The 23,755-nt window shown below is 39.2% G+C and overlaps 1 protein-coding gene across 3 annotated transcripts in view; it reads left to right on the top strand.

The window, feature by feature from the left end:
- The first annotated feature begins 2,581 nt into the window (after positions 1-2,581).
- Positions 2,582-23,755, top strand: part of sirt7 (sirtuin 7) — a 34,335-nt gene continuing 13,161 nt past the window's right edge. Inside the window, exons 1-4 of one of the 3 annotated variants that reach the window (XM_076277779.1) lie at positions 2,582-2,677; positions 8,231-8,368; positions 8,483-8,587; positions 8,728-8,798. In XM_076277779.1, the coding sequence (XP_076133894.1) occupies positions 2,651-2,677; positions 8,231-8,368; positions 8,483-8,587; positions 8,728-8,798 (341 nt within the window). In that variant the 5' untranslated portion in view covers positions 2,582-2,650. Of the gene's footprint in view, positions 2,678-4,885; positions 5,100-8,230; positions 8,369-8,482; positions 8,588-8,727; positions 8,799-23,755 lie in introns of those variants that run through there. The other 2 variants (XM_076277777.1, XM_076277776.1) reach the window with 2 other exon arrangements.

Below are 23,755 nucleotides of genomic sequence, written 5' to 3'. Positions count from 1 at the left end.
CAGTGGCGGTTCTAGGATTTTTCTGAGACAGGGGCCACATCATACAGTGAGGGGCCAAGAACCAGTCAATATACAGAAAATCCCTTGTTCAGTAAGGCAGAGGCACGAAGTCTATGTGATATGCAGGACTAAACGCAGTATACCCAAAGTCCTTTTAGGCAAGTCCCTCCACTCGGCGGCCATATTGCAACGCTTTTTGGGCACTCTTTGGGCATCCTTCAGCAGAAATGTGCATGCGCAAGTACTTGAAGTCTTCACGACACCAATCTTGCTCCAGCGGCGAGTTCACAACACATGATTGGCACGATGTCTTCACAACACACCATATGATTGGCTCAATGTATTCACATCACACCACATGATTGGCTCAATGTATTCACATGTCGACGTTTTGCCGAGGAAGGGGTGGGATATGTGTAGACAACGGCCGTTACAAACTAGCCCCATGCATTTCTATGAAAGATTTTTTGAGTGCTGTGTCTCCTCATTAGAAAGTCTCACACACTTAAAAAGCATCACCTATCTCAGTATACCCACTTAAAATAGACAAGGATAGGTATTAAAATTTGGGGTTGATCACAGTATACCCACTACAGCTAACTAGACTACACCACAGCAGTAAGGTGCATACATTTCACCAGTCTATATATATATATATACACACACACACACACAAGTTTTACTTTAACTTTTTTGTTTATTTTCCCCTTTTGTTGATAAGAGAAACCACTTTCACTGCCAGTTTGCGTACATTAAAACAGACAAACACACACACACACACACGCACACAGCATGTGAGCAACAACTACATCATATTTACACAATTTTTTCAACAATTATTTTTACAATGGTCTGATTTGGAATGGTCTTTGAAGCCACCGTCTTGCTTCCAGTTAGAAAAGCCTGATTCTGATTTGAAGACTGACGATGTGTCAGTTGAACCAGGTGAAAGAGTCTAGCTCCATAGACCCCCATGGTTTTTGCACTTATTCGTGATCGCCCCTAGCGGAACTGCAACAGATTGCAGGTACAATAGGGAGTGATCCGGCTCTCCGTAAACGGGCTCTGCGGTCGCAGAGATAAGGCAGATAAGGGCTCTGACTGTCGCTAGTTTCACGTAGGGCTGCACGATATATCTAAAATCTATCGTTATCGCGATATCAACGCTTGCGATGGACATACCGCAAAGATTACGTAATTTTCGATAAATTTCGATACATTTTCTGTGCCGTGCGCATTCCATACAGTCTGGTGTATTCACCAGCTGGGTGGCTTAGGGGGCTTAAGCCCCGAATCTTTTTTCAAAAGCCCCAAATCTTTTTTTAGTGTTTTAAATTCCAGGCAACTCTTATTTCCAATATAACTTCCCCTCGGTTTCTCTATAAATGTCACCAAATGCTCTATTACTGAGTTGATATCCTATCCACCACCACAGATCTTAAAATCCAAGAGTCGACATAAATATAAAAGTCATGTTATGTTGTTTTGGCTGCCTAACTAATTATTAACTAAAAAAAAAAACATTACAATGATATATTGAGAGGAAAGGGCCCTTTCCATAAGTGTGTTAATCAAGCACCATGCAGTCTGCATTCATAATCTAGGTGCTTGATTTTATGCACCTGTGTAAAGGGGCCTGATGAAACCTATGAATAATCTTGCTAAATTACAAAATTAATATAATTTAGAAACGCCTATGTCAAGATGATAATGCATTCCTTCCAAAATACCCTTGTATCATGATGACTGGCCATACTGTAATTATATCATAATATTATGTATATTATAGTATAAGATATTCTATATATTTGTCACACAGATGAGATCAGGGAAGAGGAAGAAGGAGAATAGCAATAATAAACAATAATGTCATATCAAACAATAGCCTAATGAAAATAAACAAATACTATAATATACAAAACATAAGAAACGCTTAATTAACTAAGTACATGCTAAACAGATATGAACAGATATTGCCTCTTGAAAGACCCAAAACTATAATTTTACACAGTGTTCAGATACCTTGAATCTGTTGAATGTTAGTTTCACATTTTTTAAGTCTCAATGTGTCCATTAGTTTACACAAAATTCACTAGAAGTCATTATTTAGGGGGTTATTTAAAAAAAAATTAAATGGGCTAAGCCCAGAATGTTTACAATGTCTGGCTCCGCCCCTGGTATTCACATTGTGAATGTCAACATATTGTAACGTCGGCGCAAAAAGACAGTGTTCGCGTTCTCCCGCGCAGGGGATCCTGGGATACGAGAGCGAACATTTGGGGGGTTTATGTCGTTATTCTCCTTAGTTTTGTGTGCAATGTTAGCGTCTTTATTGTAACATGTTTCCCTTTTAGTTCTCCCTCGTGCTCCCTCCTTTTTGTGTGGGAGGCTGCGTCCTCCCCTGTATGTGTAGTGTGTGTGCGTGCTTGACATGCCCTGTTTGAATTGTGTTCTGTGTTTTGGTCTTGGTCTATCTGTGACCCGGCTCTCGTTCCCAGTGAATAAACCTTTCGATTGGACAACTGTGTGGTTTGTTGTCAAATCGTTACAATATTTTACCAAACCGATGCCGTCATGCTGCCCAAGAAGCCCGTCCCCTACCAGTTTAGGTGTGTGGTGTTTTAGGTGTTGAAGCGGGAGCTAAGTCGTGATGGCTGAAGATAGTGAGTCGAGCGAGGTAGGCTACACTTGGGTGAAGAGGAATTAGTGACTAAAAGGAAAAGCACGTCTGTTATATGGGAATATTTTGGTTTTATGAAGGATGCCGTGTTACAAACACAGCGCAAATGCGTCCTTCTCCACCGTGTTAAAATAAACAATTTCTTTCGTTATCGTTATATCAGAAGATATCTGTCTTTCACTGTCTGTAAGGCTTGTATTTCATGATTTGCATTTAGCAAAAGCCTCAGACAGCAGCACAGAGGTAATCAGGATTCGTTATTTGTAAAAGTTGTTTAACCTACTTCTTAGCCTGGACTGTGCGATTGCTGCCCAATTAGGCTACTTTCACTTTCCGCTGCCCTCGTAGTCGGCATGCCGGTAGCCTAATAACGTGGGATGCACAGCCTATGAGGTTACAGACTGAGATGACTGCCGCGATATAGCAAGTAGCTTCTTTGCTAGGCCCATCGAAGGCTGGCAATGTGGAATATTCCGCTGGTTGGTGCACAAGTGTTCAGATTGGCTGTCCATCCGTCTTTTATGAGGATTAGGAGCAGATCTTCCACACAACTTCGATAGCCTATCAGGTCTCTTAGCTGTCCACTTCCATCAGGCCATATATAGCCTAGGCTACATGATATTTTATATTGTTTATGTAGAAAATTATACATTTATTTCTGTAATTATACATGTACCCCCCCCCCCCCCCCCAAGCAGAATGGGGGAAAAAAACATTAAATATACTGCTCAAAAAAATTAAGGGAACACTTCAATTATACACTGGATCAGTACTCTGACACTGTTTGGTTCTGAGCACAAGTAAAACTTTTGAGGCGAGTAGTAGTTTGAGAATGGGGAAAAGGGTGGAAGGTTTCAAAAATGTGTAGAAAACCTTTTTTGAGCAGTATATTTAAATATCGCAAATTATATCGTTATCGCAGTACTCAATAATGTTATCGCATATCGCATGTTTTCCTAATATCGTGCAGCCCTAGTTTCACGCTATGAAAAGCATTTTAGAAATAGGGTTAAGCGGGAGGGGAAAACGCTGTTTTTTCACATTTTTAAAAGACACTGGATATATAGGTGACAGCAATGCAACTTTTTGGATGCCGGCTGTCGTAAAACCCTAAAGAAGAAGAAGAAGAAGAAGTTTCACCAGAGCCCGTCTACGGAGAGCCTCCCCACTCTCTATTAATCCCATACAAACCGAATTTGGCTGCAGTTCACCAGAGTTCACCTAGATGGCGATCGCGGGCGAGTCCAAAATACATGGGGTCCTATGGAGCTACATGGCTACATTTATTGTTTTCACCTATTTAACAACTGAAACCCTCAGATTTTATTTTATTTTTCGCAAAATGGATATGGATTATCAATCAAAAGTGAAATAATCCGGGAGTCATGTCCTTTCGTTTTCTTACAGGTTGGGTCGTTGTTGCCCATAACACGCTAGCATTGATGCTATGCTATGCTATGATCATGCTAATGAATGACGTCATTGACACGTTTGAAAGGCTTTTTAGAACAATTAAGTGACTTTAAAAAATATAATACTCAACCAAGTGTATTATCTTTGCCTCCCCTTTCGAATACAATATTCAAATTACTTGAAAAAAAATTATATCCGGAGAAAAGTGGATTATGAGGGGTACAGCTCCATAGACCTCCATTCATTCTGGACTCGCCCGCGAGCGCCCCTAGATGCAGTACCACACCGGAAGCGTTCCGAGAGTGAAGGTTCACCAAAGATTGTTAAGGCGGAGCAAGATATTTCTTCAGGAGGCACTTCCGGGAACCCGGATCGCACGAGAGGGGGTCAAAATCCCCCTTTATGCAGAGCAGAGGCAGCGACTGCTTCATTGAAGTCTATGGGCATAGCTCAGAATTTCACCACATGCTAAGGTCTTGGTTCTATAGAGTTAGGAATGTGAATTTCGGGCACATTTTCACGATCCTCAAACCCTTCTGAACATTTCAGGTACAGTTTTAGCATTTTTGAGCAATCCAGTCTGGAGTCCAGTCAACCTTATATCAGATGTGCGCCGGTTATTTATGCCGCTGCTGTTGGCCGGTTGCAACTTACGCTCGTCAATACGTCATCGACACGCCTCTTTATGCAGACAGGATTCGATCCCCATTTCGCGCCCATAGACATGAACTACGACGAAATATCTTGCTCCGCCTTAACAATCTTTGTTTTCACGCTGCTGCTGCTGAATTTATGAGTCGGCTTGGAGGCTGACTGGAGGGCGCTGCTCAAAAATCGCCTCACTCCGTGTACCTGTCTGTCCTCTTATTTGTCGTTGGTTTGTATACAATATCAAACGAACATGGAGGGACATACACATAACTCCGTCTCCTCCAGAAACGAGAGAAAAGCACTCGAAAGGACCAGAATTGTGCAACGAGAGAAAGAGAGAAAAACACTGAAAACGGTAGGATAAATGAACATTTACAAACAGTAGAGAGAAGTTTTAGCATGCATTTTTGTATGTTATCACCGAGGCGTATGAATATGCATTGGCTTTGTTTAACCTACTGTTGCTGTTTTGTGGGGAAAAAAAACTATAACAAACTATTCCCGAAAACAGCACAATCAATGTTCTACTGAACTGCCAGAAAGCCATGTAGTTATGATGCATGTGGGGCACGTCCCTGCGGGCAGGGGGTACTCAAATGTAAACCTGAAAGCAAGGTCCACTTATCGAATACCATGATGATTTGTTTTAAGTAGGCTACAGAACTCCAAAAAGAGCCGGTAAATCCACATAGGCCTACGTCTCAAACTACACAATAATAAGTGACCACCAGTGGGGTAGCCTATACTACGAATCTCGATTAGTGGGTAGCGAGGTATGTGAAAGTCATTTGTCCCCAGGGCCATTGAACTGTTCAATGCCTCACTTAAGGGAAGAGGAGAGATAGACTTCTCTGCATAGTCTGTCTGCCTCTTCACCCCCTCCATGTTTGGTACTGTCTGTCCACTAGCCACTTGTACCACTGTCTTTATGCCTCACTGTTTGCGTGCTATATTAGCACATTAGCACATATGCATAACCCCCCCCCCTCCATGCACAGCCGAACTGTGGCCACATTTTCTTAAATAGTTAAATATATAGATATATAGACTTTACTTTACTTTATTTCTGCATTGTTGCACTGTTGACTTACTCATTTTCACTATCACCATGACCACTATCACCATTGCACTACCACCATGACACTCATTCACACTCATTCACACAGAGCACCTTAGAGCACCTTACCATACCTTACTATGCACAGAGAATCACAGGCTCAGTCCCTGCCTCAGTTATTGCAAGCGCCTCTGATTTATTAATCACCACTATGTGGATACTGTTTTTAGAATTGATTTAGATTAAGTGTTAGTATAATTTGTATTTTTGTAATTTGTATTTTAGTATATTTTTATATATTGTATTAAGTGTTAGTATAATTTGTATTTTAGTATATTTAGCATATTCTTTATCTTCTACTGTCCTTACTGCTTAGTTGTGTTTTTATATTATATACTTTAATTACTCTTTCTGCTGTTAAAGAATGTGGTTGTGTTGTATGTAGGCTGCTGAGACCTTGAATTTCCCCTGGGGATCAATAAAGTATCTATCTATCTATCTATGTTGCGCTCAAAGCCAGGGTATACTGTGACACGAAAGTAGATCTGTTTTAGCGTCGCCGTCATCATGGTGTTTAAGCTGTCAACCAAACCCGGTCGGGAACAGTGGTATAGGAAGCACGTTAGACATATCTATATCGAGGCTTCACAAAGCCTTGACTCAGGGGTGTACGTGATACTATGATAGCAGCTATGTGATATATTTGTCAAACTAGACTTTCAGCTCAGATCTGTGGTGTTCTCGGTGTTGGGATGATGTTGGCCAATCGTGATTCGTGAAATGTGGAGACACAAGACCGCCTACATTCAAAAACAATTACTTCCGCATTTGCGAGCGATAGCGTAATCTACGCGGCGGTCATTTTTAGTGTCTAACCTATAACATCAAATAAATCGATTGTCATCAGTTGTTGTATGGTATGCACGTCCATAGTGGGATAACCTAAGGGGGGAATTCCCCCCCATTTTGAAAAATGAATTTTAAGCCCTGTATTCAGATTTAAACTTTTTTCACTTATTCAGATATTTCATGAATAGCTCGCAAAATGACAATAGTTAGAGAAGGAGCAAACAAAACAAGACGAGTGCACAACACTATTAAAGCGCATACGATATCCAAAATGTGTGTAGAGGCCAAAAACCAATTGTGGCATTCCAAAATATGGCCATAAAAAAAAAAAGAGTCCAAAATGTGGCCAAAAAGTAGCCAAAACTGACCCAAAGTGAAGCCCAGGTTGCTTTGTTAGCGGCCTTAAACTCGTCTTGTTTTGTTTGCTCCTAACTATTGTCATTTTGCGAGCTATTCATGAAATATCTGAATAAGTGAAAAAAGTTTAAATCCCCCCTTAGGTTATTCATGTAGGGGGGATTTACACAATTTGGGGGGGGTCGATTCTGATACCAAGTCAAGAATTGCGATTTCGATACTTCTTCGATACTTTTTAAAAAAAGTGTTTCATTTTGGGGCCCCCACCACCCTGACGTCATCAGTAATATATACTGTAGTGGGATCATTCACAACAGTGGACATCCTAGATTCTGCTTGACTCTCTCCACACACACAAACACACACTGAAAATGATAGCTTATGTGATATGTTTCTATCATATATTTTTTAATTCATATAGAGTGTATTTATTTAATAATGCATTTTTTTAAAGTATAGCGTTTTACTAGTAATTACTAGTAGCTAAACATATTTAGTAATTTGAATGCCTCATATTGACGTTTAACCTATAACACTTAGGCATATCTTTAATGTGGTGTGTAGGTCTAATTGAGTGATGAGTAGGTGTAATTGAGTGCCTGTCACTTTAAGAAAATACGTGAGTAATTCTATGGAGTAATTAGCCTCCCTTCAGCCTGACGGTTTTAGGCTATAGTCGCTAGTGAATAAAAGTTGTGCATAGTGCGGTATGTGGATGCAAATCATTATGTTTTCTATGTCATTAGATACAATAAATGTTCAAAAAACTAACATGTCGAAGACAATCTTTCTGGGATCAAGTGTTGACGTGACCTGAGCTAGCAGATTAGTTACCAAAGAGCTCTTTCCAGATGTAAAAGTTTGCCATGGTTGCGTAGCCTATTTGCGTAAGCGCAAAGTGGTTCCCTCTCTCTCTCTCTTTCTCTCTTTCTCTCTCCGTGTGTGTGTGCGTCTGCGTCTGCATGAGGCTATGTTCAATTCAACTCGGTAGTTGATCAGTCCGGTCAATAGCACCGTATTCACGCCACTTAATGATTATATTAACGTCATCAGACAGGCTGTAAAAGTGTATGCGGGAATTTCTCGCATTATGATGGCTAGAGTTGCGGGACTTGAACAAATTATGCGCAATACCCGCAATGAAATTTAAGCCCTGGAATAAATGTGAAAAAGTTTTCTTGTAGTGGCTAAATTATTTTATATCTGCATTTTACATCATTTAGATATCAGACATTTTGAAGAAAGAAGATGGTGAACGCACTGAAATGGATCTGGCAGCTTTACAGCAGCACCAAGACATTGTGCAAGAATTGTGCAAACGCCAAATCCAGAGGACCTTGGTGAAGAGAAAGCAAGATGAGGTTTTTTCTTTTTGGTCATTTTCAACTTTTAAATTCTGTAATCTGTTTCATTGTTCTTTTGTTAAATGAATGGTTATGCAATTTCAAACATTGTATATCATTTCTCACATTTAGTTGTTCGATGATGATGAGGAGCTGAGATTTAAGGTGAAACAGCTAGCAGAGGCAATACGAACATCCCAAAACCTGGTCATTTATACTGGAGCTGGCATCAGCACGGTAGTAACCTAATGAGACTGATTTAAGATACATTATTAAGCAAAGAAGGAAATCAGCCAATGATTGACCGTTGGCTTAAAGGATAAATCCGGCGATTTTTCACATAGATATCCGTTTCTCATATTTGATATGGTCTCCAGGCTGCATCAATTCCAGACTACCGTGGGCCTAATGGTGTTTGGACAAAGTTGAAGAGGGGTCTGCCAGTGAGGTAAATTGAAGAACACTGGGTTCAAATGTTTATACTGTGCCACAAAATCCCAACTATTTAGCCCCCTTCACCAAGTAATTCTCTCAGTTCATATGTATTAGTCTACTTCCCAGCCAATAGAGCCCCATTATGGATCTGGATAGTTTGATTTAGAAATGTATAGTATGGGTCCCCAACATATAGAAACTATAGGGCCACTGCTGCCAATGTCATCTGATTGGAGGGCCACATCAGTGCTCAAGAATAATACAAAAAAAGAACAGATATTTCTGAAAATGCAATGTTTTTTCCCCATTATTTCAAATACTGTATAACACAAAACTGCAAACAGAAAGTGCAAGTCTTTTTTTTTTTATCTCTTTTTAGACACCTGTACTAACAACTAGCTTATAAATAAAAAAAAATATGAAATAATGTTTCACACCAAATACAAATATTTTCCTCTCATAACTTATTTAAACCTGGGGCCTATTGCACAAAAGCAGAATTAAGACATCCGTGATAAGTTACTACAATGAATCCAAAACAAGAGCGTACAGGCTTAATTGGTTGCACAACGAGCAAGCCAGTATGAGCAGACACAGATTCATCAAGCCAGGTTAAACCTATCCTGGATAAGTGCGCGCTCACGGCTCCCTCAAATAGACCCCGCCACCGATCACAGATTCACTGATTCACCATGGCAACTAGAGCGGCTTCATTGCTTCTTCTACGGTGTGAAGTAGGTAGCGATAGCCTTTTCACAACAGCAACAAACAGCAACACCTCTGTTTAGGAGAATATTGCAGCTAGTGCCGCGACCACCACGCGCAAAATGGTTAGGCACTCCCGTGACGTCACATTGTCGCATCGGGAATGGCGAGTATGTAAGAGTTAATTAATGATCACAAACGTTTAAATAATGACAGTGGGTCTATGTATATGTGATAACAATGTGTAGTGGGCAATGGAATAACTATTGGTTTCCGTTTGTGGTGACTGCTGACTGAGATAAGGGATGAGATTAAATAGATCCTGGAACTTGGTCTGGAGCAGGCTAGCTCCACAGAATGAATCACCATGGTAACTTATACCATAACATATCCTGCTGTCCCCTATCCCGCTTTTGTGCAACTGGATCACGGATAAATTGAGCCAGGATAACCAAGATACCCCGGCTTAATCCCTTATCCTAGTTTTGTGCAATAGGCCCCTGGTCTTAAACTTAAAAACAATTGGATTTTGACTTCAAAATTTCAAAAGGCCATGGCTTGAAAGTGGTCAGAGATAAAGTCCTACTGTAAATGTGAGGTCAATTTACCCATCTAATTTGCATATTATGATGCCACTGGATGGCAACCACCTCAAATTATGCACCTTTCAGTAAATACTGGATGTTGAACATATTTGTCATATTACCCACATAGCAAATTAACAGGAAAACAGTAGGTCTAAAGTGTAAACCAACAATAACAAATTATTACTATAACCACAAACCCTTTGCTACTATACAATAAAGTAGCCTGGTCAAATCAGTTCCTATCACAGGTGACTGTAGTTCTTCAGAGCCCTACTTTTACTACCCCTGCTGTCTGTACCACGTCTATTACGGACACCATCATCACGACACTATCATAACGACACTATTTTTACTGCCCCTGCTGTCTGTACCACGTCTATTACGGACACTATCATCACCCCCAGCTATGTTGAGCAGAGGGTTGAAATAAGCATAGTATGCTTAGTGGACACTGTCAAAAAGACCCAAAGACGCACCTCCATTCACAGACACACCATGACTATCACTGTCAATAGACGGTTGATCATAATCTCCAAAAGGCAGATATTCTCCTTCAGAATCAGAATAGGTGAATAACAGACCCAAGACTTCATCACTCATGAACTTTTTTCAATATTTGGTGTATTTCTGCTTTAATTTGTGGAAAACTATGGCCTGCATCACTTGCGTGTCATTACAAACAAATGCATGTCATCTTTGTGTTTCTCGCTTACTTCCTGAAAACTTTTCTGAAGTGAATTTGGGCTTGAATCGAAGCTCTGGATGTCTAGCAACTAGTGAATGAGAGTACAAAAGAGATTTGCCACCTTACTTGGATCTATCGTCTGTTTTAATCAGTGTCGTTGTTTGTTGCAATTAAAAATACCCTCAAGGGCCGAATTACATTATTATTTTGACATCAGGTCGCGGGCCAGAATTGGGCCGGACCCGAGGCGGGAGTTTGAGACCCCTGCACGACACCATCAGTGCCCATATATGTACTTCCCTTTGATACCTCCAATATTCAATTGTCACCAATGTCTTGAGAAAAATTGTGTTCAGAAATCTCCAACAATTTATAATCAACTTGAAGTATCAAAATTATTTCAAATACATAAGTTATTGTCCTCTAATATTTTTTAGTTACCCAAAAACTCATCAAAATCAGCCTGCCAATAGTGGAAATGTGACAACCCCTGGTCATTACTAGCCATTTTGAATTTTTAAATTGTGAGGAATGGAATCAGAATACTCATTAACCCCTGAATCCACTCCAATATTCTACTAATAGGCCAAGCCGTTCCTTAAAGGAATATGCCACCCCTAGGTGAAATTGGGTCACTCCTTGCAGTCCCTAGAGTTGGATGAGTGAGCCAAAGCGTTTTATAGCTGACCCAGCCATTGTCCTAATCTAGAAACGGCCCGGTTAGCTTTAGCTTAGCGTAGTCGCTGTAATCCGGAGATTCCAGCTAGCATGTCGTTGCAAAAGTGAATCAAATAACTCAAGATTTTTTATAATTATGATAGTGTATGCAATGAAATTGACTTTTTTGAATGGAGAGGAAGTTTTTCTGTGGACACCAAAATGAACATATTTAGAGAAATGATTTTGACATACTGATCTACATCCTGTAATTAATATTTTTTTTATTTGATTAGATAATGTAGTAATTAGTAGATGATAATGCTGATGATGTTTATTATTACAGTGCATGAAAATGCACTGTACTGTTCTTCCTAGGCTTTTTCTTCTTCTTCTAACGCAGTTAATGCAGCTTCAACCGTTTAACGTAGAAACTTCTTTCAAACTATGTTACGTAGGTCTACGTACGTAGGTCTACGTACGTATTTTTCATCTTTGTAACTTTTATAATTTTTAAACTATTAATTAAAAACTAGAAAAGCATTTCCTGAAGGAAATACAGTGCATGAAAATGCAAAAATATGATGTAAAAGTAAAAAGTAGAGTAAAAACAAACTATATTGGTTGCTAGGTAAATGAGGTTTAATATAGTTGGAATGACTGAACAGTTAAATAATAATAATAATAATAATAATAAGCTTTATTTGTATAGCACCTTTCATACACAGAATGCAGCTCAAAGGGCTTTACATTTGAAGCATGTAACAAAATAATAGTCAGTCAGTCATTATCAATCACATTTCTTCATTGCTGGGGCCGTTTATGATCCACTCAGCAACATATCAAAAATATACAAAATTACATGTCATAAGACTGGCAGCCTTAACCCTCTTACCCCCCACAAGCACGCCATATGGCAACTGTGGCAAGGAAAAACTCCCATATTCCAGGAAGAAACCTTGAGCAGAACCTGACTTAATAGGGGGAGCCCATCTGCTTCTGGCTGGCTGCGCCCTCCAATAGCAGCAGATGTAGAATAATCTGAAAAAGTAGTCTACAGGATAAGACGAGTTAACTAAAAGCTTTCCTGTACAGGTATGTTTTCAGATCTTTTTTAAAAATATTTACTGAACTCGCCTGCTTGATGTACAGAGGCAGGGTGTTCCATAGTTTGGGGGCATAATGGATAAAAGCAGCTTCTCCACTTTGTTTGTGGAGCACTTTGGGTATGATTAAAAGATTAGAATTGGATGATCTAAGTTTCGTTTGAGGTTGATAAGATATTAAAAGCTCAGAGATATATGAAGGTGCTATGCCATTCAGAGCTTTGTAAGTAATTAACATAACCTTAAAATCAATATATAGTTTAAATGGTTAAATTCAGGGCTCGAAATTAACAATGTCCCGATGTCCCAGGGACCATAAAAAATGCTTCCGGGACACAATAGAATGATGTCTGGGACAACTCTGGGACAGTAGAAAAAATGGCAAAGAAAATTGCAAAATAGTTACTTTAGTCCTAAACTGTAAACATGTGAATTTAAACGTATCTTTCTCGTCTGAATAAAATGATACAAAATTTGACCTGGCGTAACGTGCAGCTGGAAAAAGCAGCGTTAGCCAACTGATCTGTAAAAAGAATCTGTTTTGTAGGCTACACGCAGCCTTACAACACTGTTTACTGCTCTTCGAATCACTGAAGGCTACAATGTAGGGGTGGGCGATATATATCGTCTGCGATAATATCGTGATTGTTGTTTTAACGATGTGCAAATTGACATTATCGAGTATTTAAATTACTTATGGGGAAAAAACACTCGAAATCACGCACTGAAGACTCATACATTCCCAGGATGTAGGCTATGCGGGAGAAGTGCAGCAGAGCAAGTGTCGCGTGATCACTAGTGGGTCACAACGTTGTCCCACGCAGCCTAATGTTTATTTTGTGCAGCGAGAGTAGCCTACTTGGGATTTTATGCGGCTACTTCTGTTCAAGTAGCATTGATGAGACAGTCACGTTTTTTTCTACACGGTATTATATGGAGAGAAAACATTAGCCTTTGAGTATTTTAATCGTCAGTTGTAAAAAAATAACTATTCTCATGTAACTCTTTTGTAAATGGACTGAAGTTCGCTCTAAATATCTACGTTTACCGATTATGCTAACCGTTAGCATCTCTATGGGATTTCTCATATACATTAGCCATAAGCTAACGCATTAGTTTCTATTCTGTAACTTGGAATGCTAGCCTACGTGATTGCTCTAAAACAAAACATAGAAGGAAATAACTGAGATGTAAGCTACTCTGTTGGTCTGCTCTTAGTTTTACAGTGAATCCTATGTAAAGGTTTGAAAGGAACTTCAGCTTCAGACTTTCTCTTGGGAAACTGTTAGGCCTATTCATCTTCTCTAATGTAGCTGGCTAGACCATGTCATTGCCACACACACAAGTGGGGGCAGAATTGGAAATGTGTCATAGAGTGACAATGCATTGGTTGATTTGGTTAAAAAGTCACAGGTTAGGTTATTGGTTATTGTAATGATGCTATTCATAAATAATGAGCTGTAAAGTAACTCAGACTTTAACAAAACATTTTTTTTAAAGGATATCGACTAATTATCGTTATCGTCAAAATCACAAAAAATATCGAGATATTATTTTTTGTCCATATCGCCCACCCCTACTACAATGTCATTTTTGGTACAAATATAGTATAAGATACCCAAATGGGATGGGTGCTTGCGTTTCCTTAGGAATCTGCCGTCTTGGTTCTGTATAAAAATGAATTAGCCTAAGTGACACATAGGCCGACACAAAAATAGGGCACAGGTGATATGCCTCCGATATTCTTTCACTTTCCGATATTACTTAACTTGCCTAATTAGCAAGCAGGTAGGCTAGGAAATGGCATTTTTTTTTCATGAAATTGTGAACATTTTTGACTGATAGTGTAGGCCTAAGGTTACAATGGTTTTCTAAAAAAAAAACGAGATGACAGTCCCCTCTGACTAAAACGCTGTGTGTTTTCTGTCAGTGACGGACGAAACGTCACTAATACGATGCTGAGCTAAATAGCCTACTGCAACTGTGATTTGACAAAACGATAGTGTTGCAAGGTAGCCTATAACTATGAAAACGGTTATTCAAGTTAGCATTTGACATCTTGCTGTGGCAGTTCTAAGCTATAGGCTATTGTTGAGAAAATAAACGAATACGGGAGAGTAGCCTATCTGACAGCTTTGTGGTAATTTCCCATGCTACTTATTGTTTTCACTGAGAAACTGGTCCCAAACTCTGAAAATTAGTGTTGTGTGTTTAATAAATTAAGTGTTCAGAACTTACATGGTGGACCATAATGAGTTAATTATGTAATGCAAGTTACTGATTATTATGCTGTTTATTATATAGAATGGGAAAAAAAAAGAACTTGAATTTGGGACACTGGTGGTTAAGTCCGGGACAGTGGCAAATAGAATTCGGGACAGCTGCGGGACACTGAGAAAAAAAGTTAATTTTGAGCCCTGGTTAAATTATTTAGGTAGATAGTTGACCATAACTGACAGTTGGAATGGCTATAATGTTTGCTAGCAGTTATGCTAACTAATAATGGTAACCAAGTTACTTAACTTAGTTAATTTAGCTAATGTTTTCTAGCAGTTTTTTTTTTTTTTTTTAATAATGCTAATGCTATTAACTATGTTAACAATGTTAACTATATGACTTAGCTAACTTAGCTAATAATTTATAGCAGTTATGCTAAAATGTTAAGAATGCTAACATGCTAATTCATCATTTTTAGTAGTTATGCTAACTATGTTAATTAGCAATGCTAACAATGCTGGGAGCGTACCTATGTTCCCCGGGTCCTATGTTCCCCGGGTCCTATGTTCCCCGCTATTTGTATGGACCGGGGAACATAGGACCCTTTTTGTAGAAAAGGGTCCTATGTTCCCCGCCTTGTATCTGACCACGGAAATTGCATGGGATATGCTTGCGAGTGCACATTTCGTGCACAAACGGTAGCAAAGTGTATTTTTCTATCAATGTTGCTTGCCGTAGCACACCAGGTAGACCTACACATACGCGCACGGTGCAATATTGACACAAGCCAGAAGGGCGATTTTCCTAACTTCCACGTTGAGTATAGCGGAGTAAAAGAATAGATGAAGAACATTTTTTACAACATAGGCCTACAATGGTTTTACTTGTGTAGTGCTTCTTTACTGAATATAACAAGTTCAAAGTTAACATTCTAGGTAACTTCGCATTGTCCGCTTCAGCACTAAATTGAGGACAGCAACACACACGAGCTGCACCTCTCACAGAAGAAACGCGCTACAACTACATGCCTTTTTAAGTTGATATTTAATAGGTTTGTTTTGTTAATTTTTCCGTTCAGGGGGGACTGCGCGTTGCTCCGAAGCCCCTTTGGTCTGACTCGTCAATAATCCAAAAATGTCCCTTTGGGTCTACAGCCCAGTAGTTTGATCTCTCTTTGTTCCATTAAAATTAATCCCATTCTTCCGACAGCTCAACCAAAGGCTATTTTAGATCCCCTCCTTCACCTCTTGTACAGTAAGAATCAACAATGACATGCCAAGTGCAAAGACAATGACAAGCTTGGGACTGAAGCCATGCAGACTCGGCTAGATTTAACAGTGTTTCTCAAACTTTTTTTCTGGGGACCCACTTTTTAAAAATGACAGACTATCGCGACCCAACTCGTGACTGTGGTAGTTAACAAACTAGACCAGTAGTTCTCAAACTTTTTCTTTCATTCCCCACTTTGAGGGGGCATTCTCGAGCCCCAACTGTCCCTCATCGCTCTAAGAAAGTGGTAGGGTCAAGCTTAAAATTGTGAAATTTATTGAAATAATGACAAGTTCTAAATATATCCTCTTCAACGGAGTTAAAATCAGCTGGTGCTGCAGATATAATAATAAATAAATACATAACACACATATTTCTGTTTTCCAGCAACATATTAGGAAGCATAGGCCATTATACAGCATTGTACAATATATTCAATGAAATGCCAACATGCTGCATTAAATGGATCCATAATCCAGTCATACTGAGTGAGCACTGCTGGTTGGTAAATATTTTTGAAATAAACTTTGCAGGGATGTGATGTAGGCCTACTGTTTAATACATGGGATCACAAGAGTGCCTCCCAATCAGACGTTTCAGCGATTTCGCTCAGAAATCTCAAAGTCATAAAACTGTCGCGATCGAGGCGCCTGTCCCATACTCAAGGTTTTTTGGTGAATGCAGTAATCTTATTTGCTAGGTGAGGTAGGTGCTTGTCTTTGCCTTGTAACTGGACATTTAACTCAAATGTATCGCTAAGATATATCAAATATATCGCTAAGATAGGCCAGCTTCGTCAAGAAATGTTCATTAGTGAACGTGCTTGCAGATTCAAACATGCGCTCTTCCTCCAAGAAGAGGCGACTCGGAGCTCAAACACGCGCGACAGCACTTTACCAACCCGTGCCTTGCCGTGCGGCTGGGGAACATAGGACCCGGGGAACATAGGACCCGGGGAACATAGGGATGACCCCACAATGCTAACCATGTGACTTAGCTAACTTAGCTAATCATTTTTAGTAGTTATGCTAACTAGCATGCTAACAATGTTAACTATGCTAACCATGTGACTTGGCTAACCTAGCTAATCATTTTTAGTAGTAATGCTAACTAGCATGTTGGCAATGCTAACATGTTAACTATGTGACTTAGCTAACCTAGCTAATCATTTTTAATAGCTATGCTAACTAGCATGCTAACAATGCTAACATGTTAACTATGTTAACCATGTTACTTAGCTAACTTAGCTAATCATTTGTAGTAGTTTTGTTAAAAATGCTAACAATGTTAGCAATTCTAACATGCTAACTATGTTAACCATGTTACTTAGTTAACTTAGCTAATTTTTAACTTTTTTGCTAAAAATGCTTATAATGCTAGCAATGCTAACATGTTAACTATGCTAACCATGTTAACTAGCTACAGTGGGTTGGAGTCATAGTTGATGACAAGTAACAGTTACAATGCCTGAACAGTTAAACATTTCAGTAGTTTAAAGGGTTAAATTGTTTAACAGTGAAATATTGTAGTGAGGACTTTTACTTAAACAGTTGAACAGGGTGTGTAGTCTTAATTCGCCTTATTCACCTGGCGGCCGAACGCCATTGAGGGGTACACAAACCCGGAAGTTTGACTCTGATGCATACGATCCAGCAGCACCAGCAATGGAAACTCCAGAATGGACCACCAATCTTTCCTGTCTGCCGAATTAACGATACAAAATGTGGAGAAGTGGGCCAGTACCGACTGCAACATCCCACGGGCTGTGTTAATTAAGGGATACAGTAACTGGATCGAAGGTTTTATCCACGGCATTGAAGGTAAGAATGGACGCAAATTTGCCTCAATTTCTGCTAGCTTGTAGCAGCTAGGGGTAGTAAGCTTAGCTGTGATATGGAGTTGTTGACTGTCTGTACTATGTTAGATTTTATTTAACACTTAACATGTCTTTAATCGACAGTTAATAGGAGCCCATCACACATATTTGTGAGGGCTAGGTATTTTCCCTCGGTGTGGAAAATGAGGCACCTTACAACATAGCTTACAGGTAGCATAGTGCTAAGTGGACAAACTGCTCAGTTCGCATAGCATTGCCACAGTTAAACCAGCTTGCTAAATGCTCATTTTGAGTTTATATCAACAATGTACCTTTCCCTGTCTGACTGAAAATAACATGTCTATTTTATCTTATTAACATGTTATCTGTAGTTGATGTAGTATCACATAAGCCTCATTGATATCTACTCAAATATTATTTTGTTTCAAATTAGCAAAGCCAGACAGGGCTAGGTGCATGCTGCTAGTTTTTTTTGTCAAACTATTATTTTATTTGGGGGGGGGGGGGGGGTGGTTTATTGCAAAATGGTATAATACAAAGTGGTACAAATGGTATAAAATACAGTTAATTAAATGTGTACAGTAAAGTAACAATGCATGAACATGTTGCTATTGCTTGTTGACAATGATAGTATAATGACAGTATAACTATCAGGTAAGTGATAAGGTAAGGTAAGTATTAACATTCATGTTAAGATACGAGTTGCTCAGTTCTTGGAGCAGTGTAGCCAGGGTTGAGGAAGGTTCTTCAAAATGTAATTAGTTTACAAATCACTTGTCTGTTTAAAATTTACATACTGTAGGATCCATACTGTTCAATCTTAAGATGAGCTTTTCCACAACCCTGACTTTTTTGTACAATGAGTGTCCAAGATATTACCTGTATCTTTCAAGTTGTGTTCGCAAGTATCACAGCTGTAAACAACCTACCACTACCAGCATGTAGCTGTAATATTTTCATGCCAGATCATTTCAATGCCAGATGTACCTAATTCACTGCACACTCAGTGTATGTGCGTGTGGCAGCCGTGGCCCACTGGTTAGCACTCTGGACTTGTAACCGGAGGGTTGCCGGTTCGAGCCCCGACCAGTGGGCCGCGGCTGAAGTGCCCTTGAGCAAGGCACCTAACCCCTCACTGCTCCCCAAACGCCGCCGTTGAAGCAGGCAGCTCACTGCGCTGGGATTAGTGTGTGCTTCACCTCACTGTGTGTTCACTGTGTGCTGTTTGTGTTTCACTAATTCACTGATTGGGTTAAATGCAGAGACCAAATTTCCCTCACGGGATCAAAAAAGTATATATACTTATATCTTATATATATACTGTGTGTATATATATATATATATACAGTGGGTCCCAGTTAAAAATTGACACTTCATTCACGATCATGGTGAATGGTGAAATGTAAGTACAACTGCAGCCGCTTGGGGGCAGCATAGTCCGCAGTGGAGTTCCACGGTCGAACCAGACGGAGCATTCGACAGCAAGGGCTGTGATTGGCCGAGTTTTCAGTGCGTTTCTCTGTGTTTTTAGCAGCCCCTGCAACATGCTAGTCCACTGTAGCCTAAGCCTTGTACATAATGTTAAACATAGTTTTGGATTCAGTGGCAAGATTTCTTGATTGTACAGTGTCTGTCTCTCAGTAATGTTTTAAAATGAGAGCTTCGTCAGCTGGCAGTAGGCTACTTTGTCGGTAGTCATGAGAAGTTTGCTTGCTAACAGAACATAAATATGCTGCCCAGAAACCTTGTGAATAGTTCTGATTTTTTTTACTACACTCACAAGGTTGAAATATAGACTTTGCCTACAGCATCTCCTTAACAGTAATGTTAACAAAATGAAAGCATTCATATGACAAAGAAAAACGAATTCGGTCACTCAAGACTGTGCCACAGCAACCAGTGTAGGCTACAGTCCTACCCAATAGGCCTACTCGAAGCAGATAGCGTTGTCTGACGGTCGAGTGGGTTAATGCACGTATTTCCAGAACAGGTCTGCAACTTTCAGGCAGTTCTGAGTTCGAATCTAGGCAGGAGCAGAGCCATATAAAGGCCTAGGCCTATTGTTATCATTTTTTGCAAGGTGTCGCTCCTGGCAATACTTGTTTATAAGACGTTTGGTGATTAATTGATAGCTGTTTTTGGGACAAGTTAAACGTTCTTTATAATGAGCGCATCCGGGGAGTAAAACGACTGTTACGCGCTGTTACAACTGTAGGCTACAATGATTGCAATACAAAAATATGCGCGTGTTAGTTTAGTTAGTTTTGTGATGTTTTGCACTTTTGCCTCATGTGTTTTCAGGTTTGAGGGCTTTTTTGGCAAGATTGACCTTGGTTAGACTGCATATGTTATTTCTCCGTATGGAAAATAAAGTAAATTTTCGACACACGTCTGTTATTAGTTCAATAACAAGTGTTGCTTGTTAAAACATGTGACAAGTGAAACTCAAATGATTTTAGAAATATTTAGCCAAAGCCAAAAAGTGTTAGAGAAGGAGAGACGCCGGTGCAGCTCAGATGTCTTCTTAATTTTCTTTATTCTTTAGTAAAAAGGTGCAGAACATTATTAAACTTTGACTAACGTTTCGATGTTCGTTAGTCAAAAACATCGACACATCGAAATGTTAGTCAAAGTTTAATAATGTTCTGCACCTTTTACTAAAGAATAAAGAAAATTAAGAAGACATCTGAGCTGCACCGGCGTCTCTCCTTCTCTCTTAAATATCTGTCCTGGCCTGGTTGCAACGGATTGTGGCCAAACGACAGAAGCGCGGAGAACCCTCCTTTGTCTACCAAAAAGTGTTACTTTGTGCCCCGCGCTCCCCCACTGCTTGTGAAAGAAGGGGATGGGGGAGGGGGGCTTAACGTGAAAAAACTTAATGTCACAAAACGGCAACGAGTCGTTTTAGGCTACAGGCCTTCATAATGGTAGGCTACAGGAAGTGGGGGGAGGGTATGGGATGACCAGAGCCGTCATCTATCGTCTTTCCAGGCACACAGCTCGTTATATAGCCTATCGACTGCCTTAACAGATAGGCTTTGCTCTTGGGTTTGGCCTCACAGCGAACTCAATGCTCTTCTTGCTTGCAGTTTGTTAAATAAAGCGATGCAGATTACATTATTTATTTCTGATTAATTGCGTCTTTTGATGTATTTTGCAACATTTGCTTGTTAGGCTGGGCTACTGTCAATGTCCTGTACTGGGTCAAATAAATTACACTGACTCGCCAAAAAAATGTTCTTGCTTTGCCGCAAACTCAGCAATCAAATCATAGGCCAGTTTGCAGGTAGCCTAACGTCTTTTTCATAGAAGGGAGAGCCCAGTCTCTCCTGTGACATGGAGGTGCGCAAATAGTTTTTAATAGCCTGTTCAACTTCGAAAAGCTTCGTTCACCCGATGCCAGTCACTGATCGCAATTTCAAAGTTCGGAAAGCTTCATCTTTTTAAGTTTTAAGTGCAGTGGCCCCTATCTGCCCCCTTTGGAATTATATCTCGAGCCTATTATAAGGTCCAGTGCGATATGTCCTGGGATTCGGATGTGCTCAAAAAGAAAATAAAAAACACTTTTTTTATAGATGGTTATGAGGAGCAATGTGAGAGAGAAATTTGATGATCATTGATCGTTGTTTTGGGACGTTAAGCCTTTTCCATAGGCGTCAGTGAAGGAGATTGAAGAATGACCATTTTTTTTATACGAAAATATTTCTTAACTACAAAAACTCAGTGTCTAAAAACTCAGTGTCATTCAGACTCAACCCTCTTGTTGTTTTATTATCTTTTTCGTTGTCGTTTGAACGTTGGCAAGCAGGCATGTTGCAGTTGCAATTTAAGTGAAATTTCTACAGTAGGCCTACAACATGCTGTTAGGCTGGGCTACTGTCAATGTACTTGTACAGGTAAATGTTCAACAATTGCTGGTGTACAGGTTATATAATCAATTAGCTAAATCATATGTATATATATATATATATATATATATATATATATATATATATATATATATATATATATATATATATATATATGTATGTATATATATATATATATATATATATACACACACACACATATATGTATATGCCATATATTTGTTAATATCAACTCTGAAGTGTCAAGTGTCTAAAGTTTGATTATCTTTTCAGGTGGAGCTGTCACTTGAGCAGCCATTGATAAGGGAGACTCAGTGCAACTACTTCTATGTACAAAGTCACCTTTACAAACCTAGACCATTGTGCCTATCAATGTTTTTTGAACGGCCTGTTTTCTGATCTGGTTCCTTTTCCATGCTTACAGTTTACAGGCAGGCCTTTTTACATTATTCCCCATACCAACTTCTATGTACAAAGTTACCTTTACAAACCTAGACCATTGTGCCTATCAATGTTTTTTTTTAAATGTTTTCTGATGTTCCGGCCTGTTCTGGTTCCGGTATATTAAATTATAAAGTTATGAAGGACATCATCCATGTGTAATACAATTGTACTTTATTCTTTAGATAGATAGACATCCAGTAGCTTATACATACACACACATACATGTAAAAAATCAAATCACTCACAGGTATGTAAAAGTAAAGAGCATGAGAAGTGATTATATGGTCTGACAGGGACTGATCCTGTGATGCATTGACCATGATAAGGTGCTATGGTAACAATACAAGTTCGCATATTGTATAGATTTGTAAATATGAACAATCATATTCATTAAGGTTTTGTATTCATAAAGATGAACGATAATGGTGGTTAAGGTTTTGTATAGCTTCATAAAGATGAACAATAATATTGGTTAAGATTTTGTATAGATTCATAAAGATGAACAATAATTATGATAAAGTATTTGTATAGATTCGTGAAGATGAACAATAATGATTGTAAAGGTTTTGTATAGATTCATAAAGTTCAACAATAATGATCCCACCATATTTTCTGCAGTAGGTTTCTGGGCCATAAACACAGCTTTAAATGTATCATAATCTGGGAACCCTGTATAAAATGAAATCTGTTTATCGTCACCTTTAAAATCAAAAACTGTTTTTGTTGAAGCTCTAAAATAAAAAGTTCTTGATCACCGATGGTCTTGCGGGCTTCCTCAAGTTGATCTTGAAGTGAGGGAGGCAGTGTAGCATATTCATGGTCTGGGTGCGGAGGGGGTGTCTTCACTGGAAGTAGTATAAGAGAAACATATTGATGTGTCCCATTAGGTCTTTTACAAGGATATTTATGTTCAATTCATGTAACCAATTACACCATATCGATCATCGAGATCCATGGAAACATTACTGGAAATCATCAACAGAGAAACACTGTCACTACACAGTTAATAAATGCATTACAAACTAGTAACTTAATTCATCTAAACAACACTCCTCTCTGGTCTGATAGAACTCCATGCAAACACAGTTTTTCACAAGGCAGTCTGGGAGGAAATGCTCCGAGCACACTTGTGTATGTGTTTATCTGCATCAGCAAATAAAATGTAATCATATAAGCATTTATACATGTATAATTGTATTGATCAGACTCGATGTGTACATCCTCCTCCTAGCTAGGAAAACTGATGTGACGTGTTCCCTAGGTTAGCTTGTGCCTAGAAGCTAACAAGGTCACTCAGAATATGCTTATACTAGTGCATCTGTGGTGGTAGATTTTAATAACATAGGCTACTACTAATTTTGGACTAGGCTGTATATTTCAACAACCTGTCTCTCTGCCTTAATCTATTTATTAAAACTTGCTAGTTCTAGTTAGCTGCTAGCGATACAAGCTAGTCATGGAGACGGCTCAGCCTTACAGCACCAGACATATAATAAAACTCTCCCTAAAATTACGACCAGGATCCCTTCTGATGTTTATTATCCATTGTCGACGTAGTCCCTGATCTTTGGGGAAACGTTTGTCCTCTGTTTGA

This window comes from Alosa pseudoharengus, unplaced genomic scaffold (assembly GCF_046254945.1).
Source record: "Alosa pseudoharengus isolate Yale_2024_CS ecotype anadromous, Long Island Sound unplaced genomic scaffold, YU_APseudo_1.1 YU_APseudo_1.1_scf_11, whole genome shotgun sequence".
In the NCBI taxonomy this organism is placed as follows: Eukaryota; Metazoa; Chordata; class Actinopteri; order Clupeiformes; family Clupeidae; genus Alosa; species Alosa pseudoharengus.
Note: the sequence above shows the minus strand (reverse complement) of the source record. Positions and strands in the feature narration are given on the sequence as shown.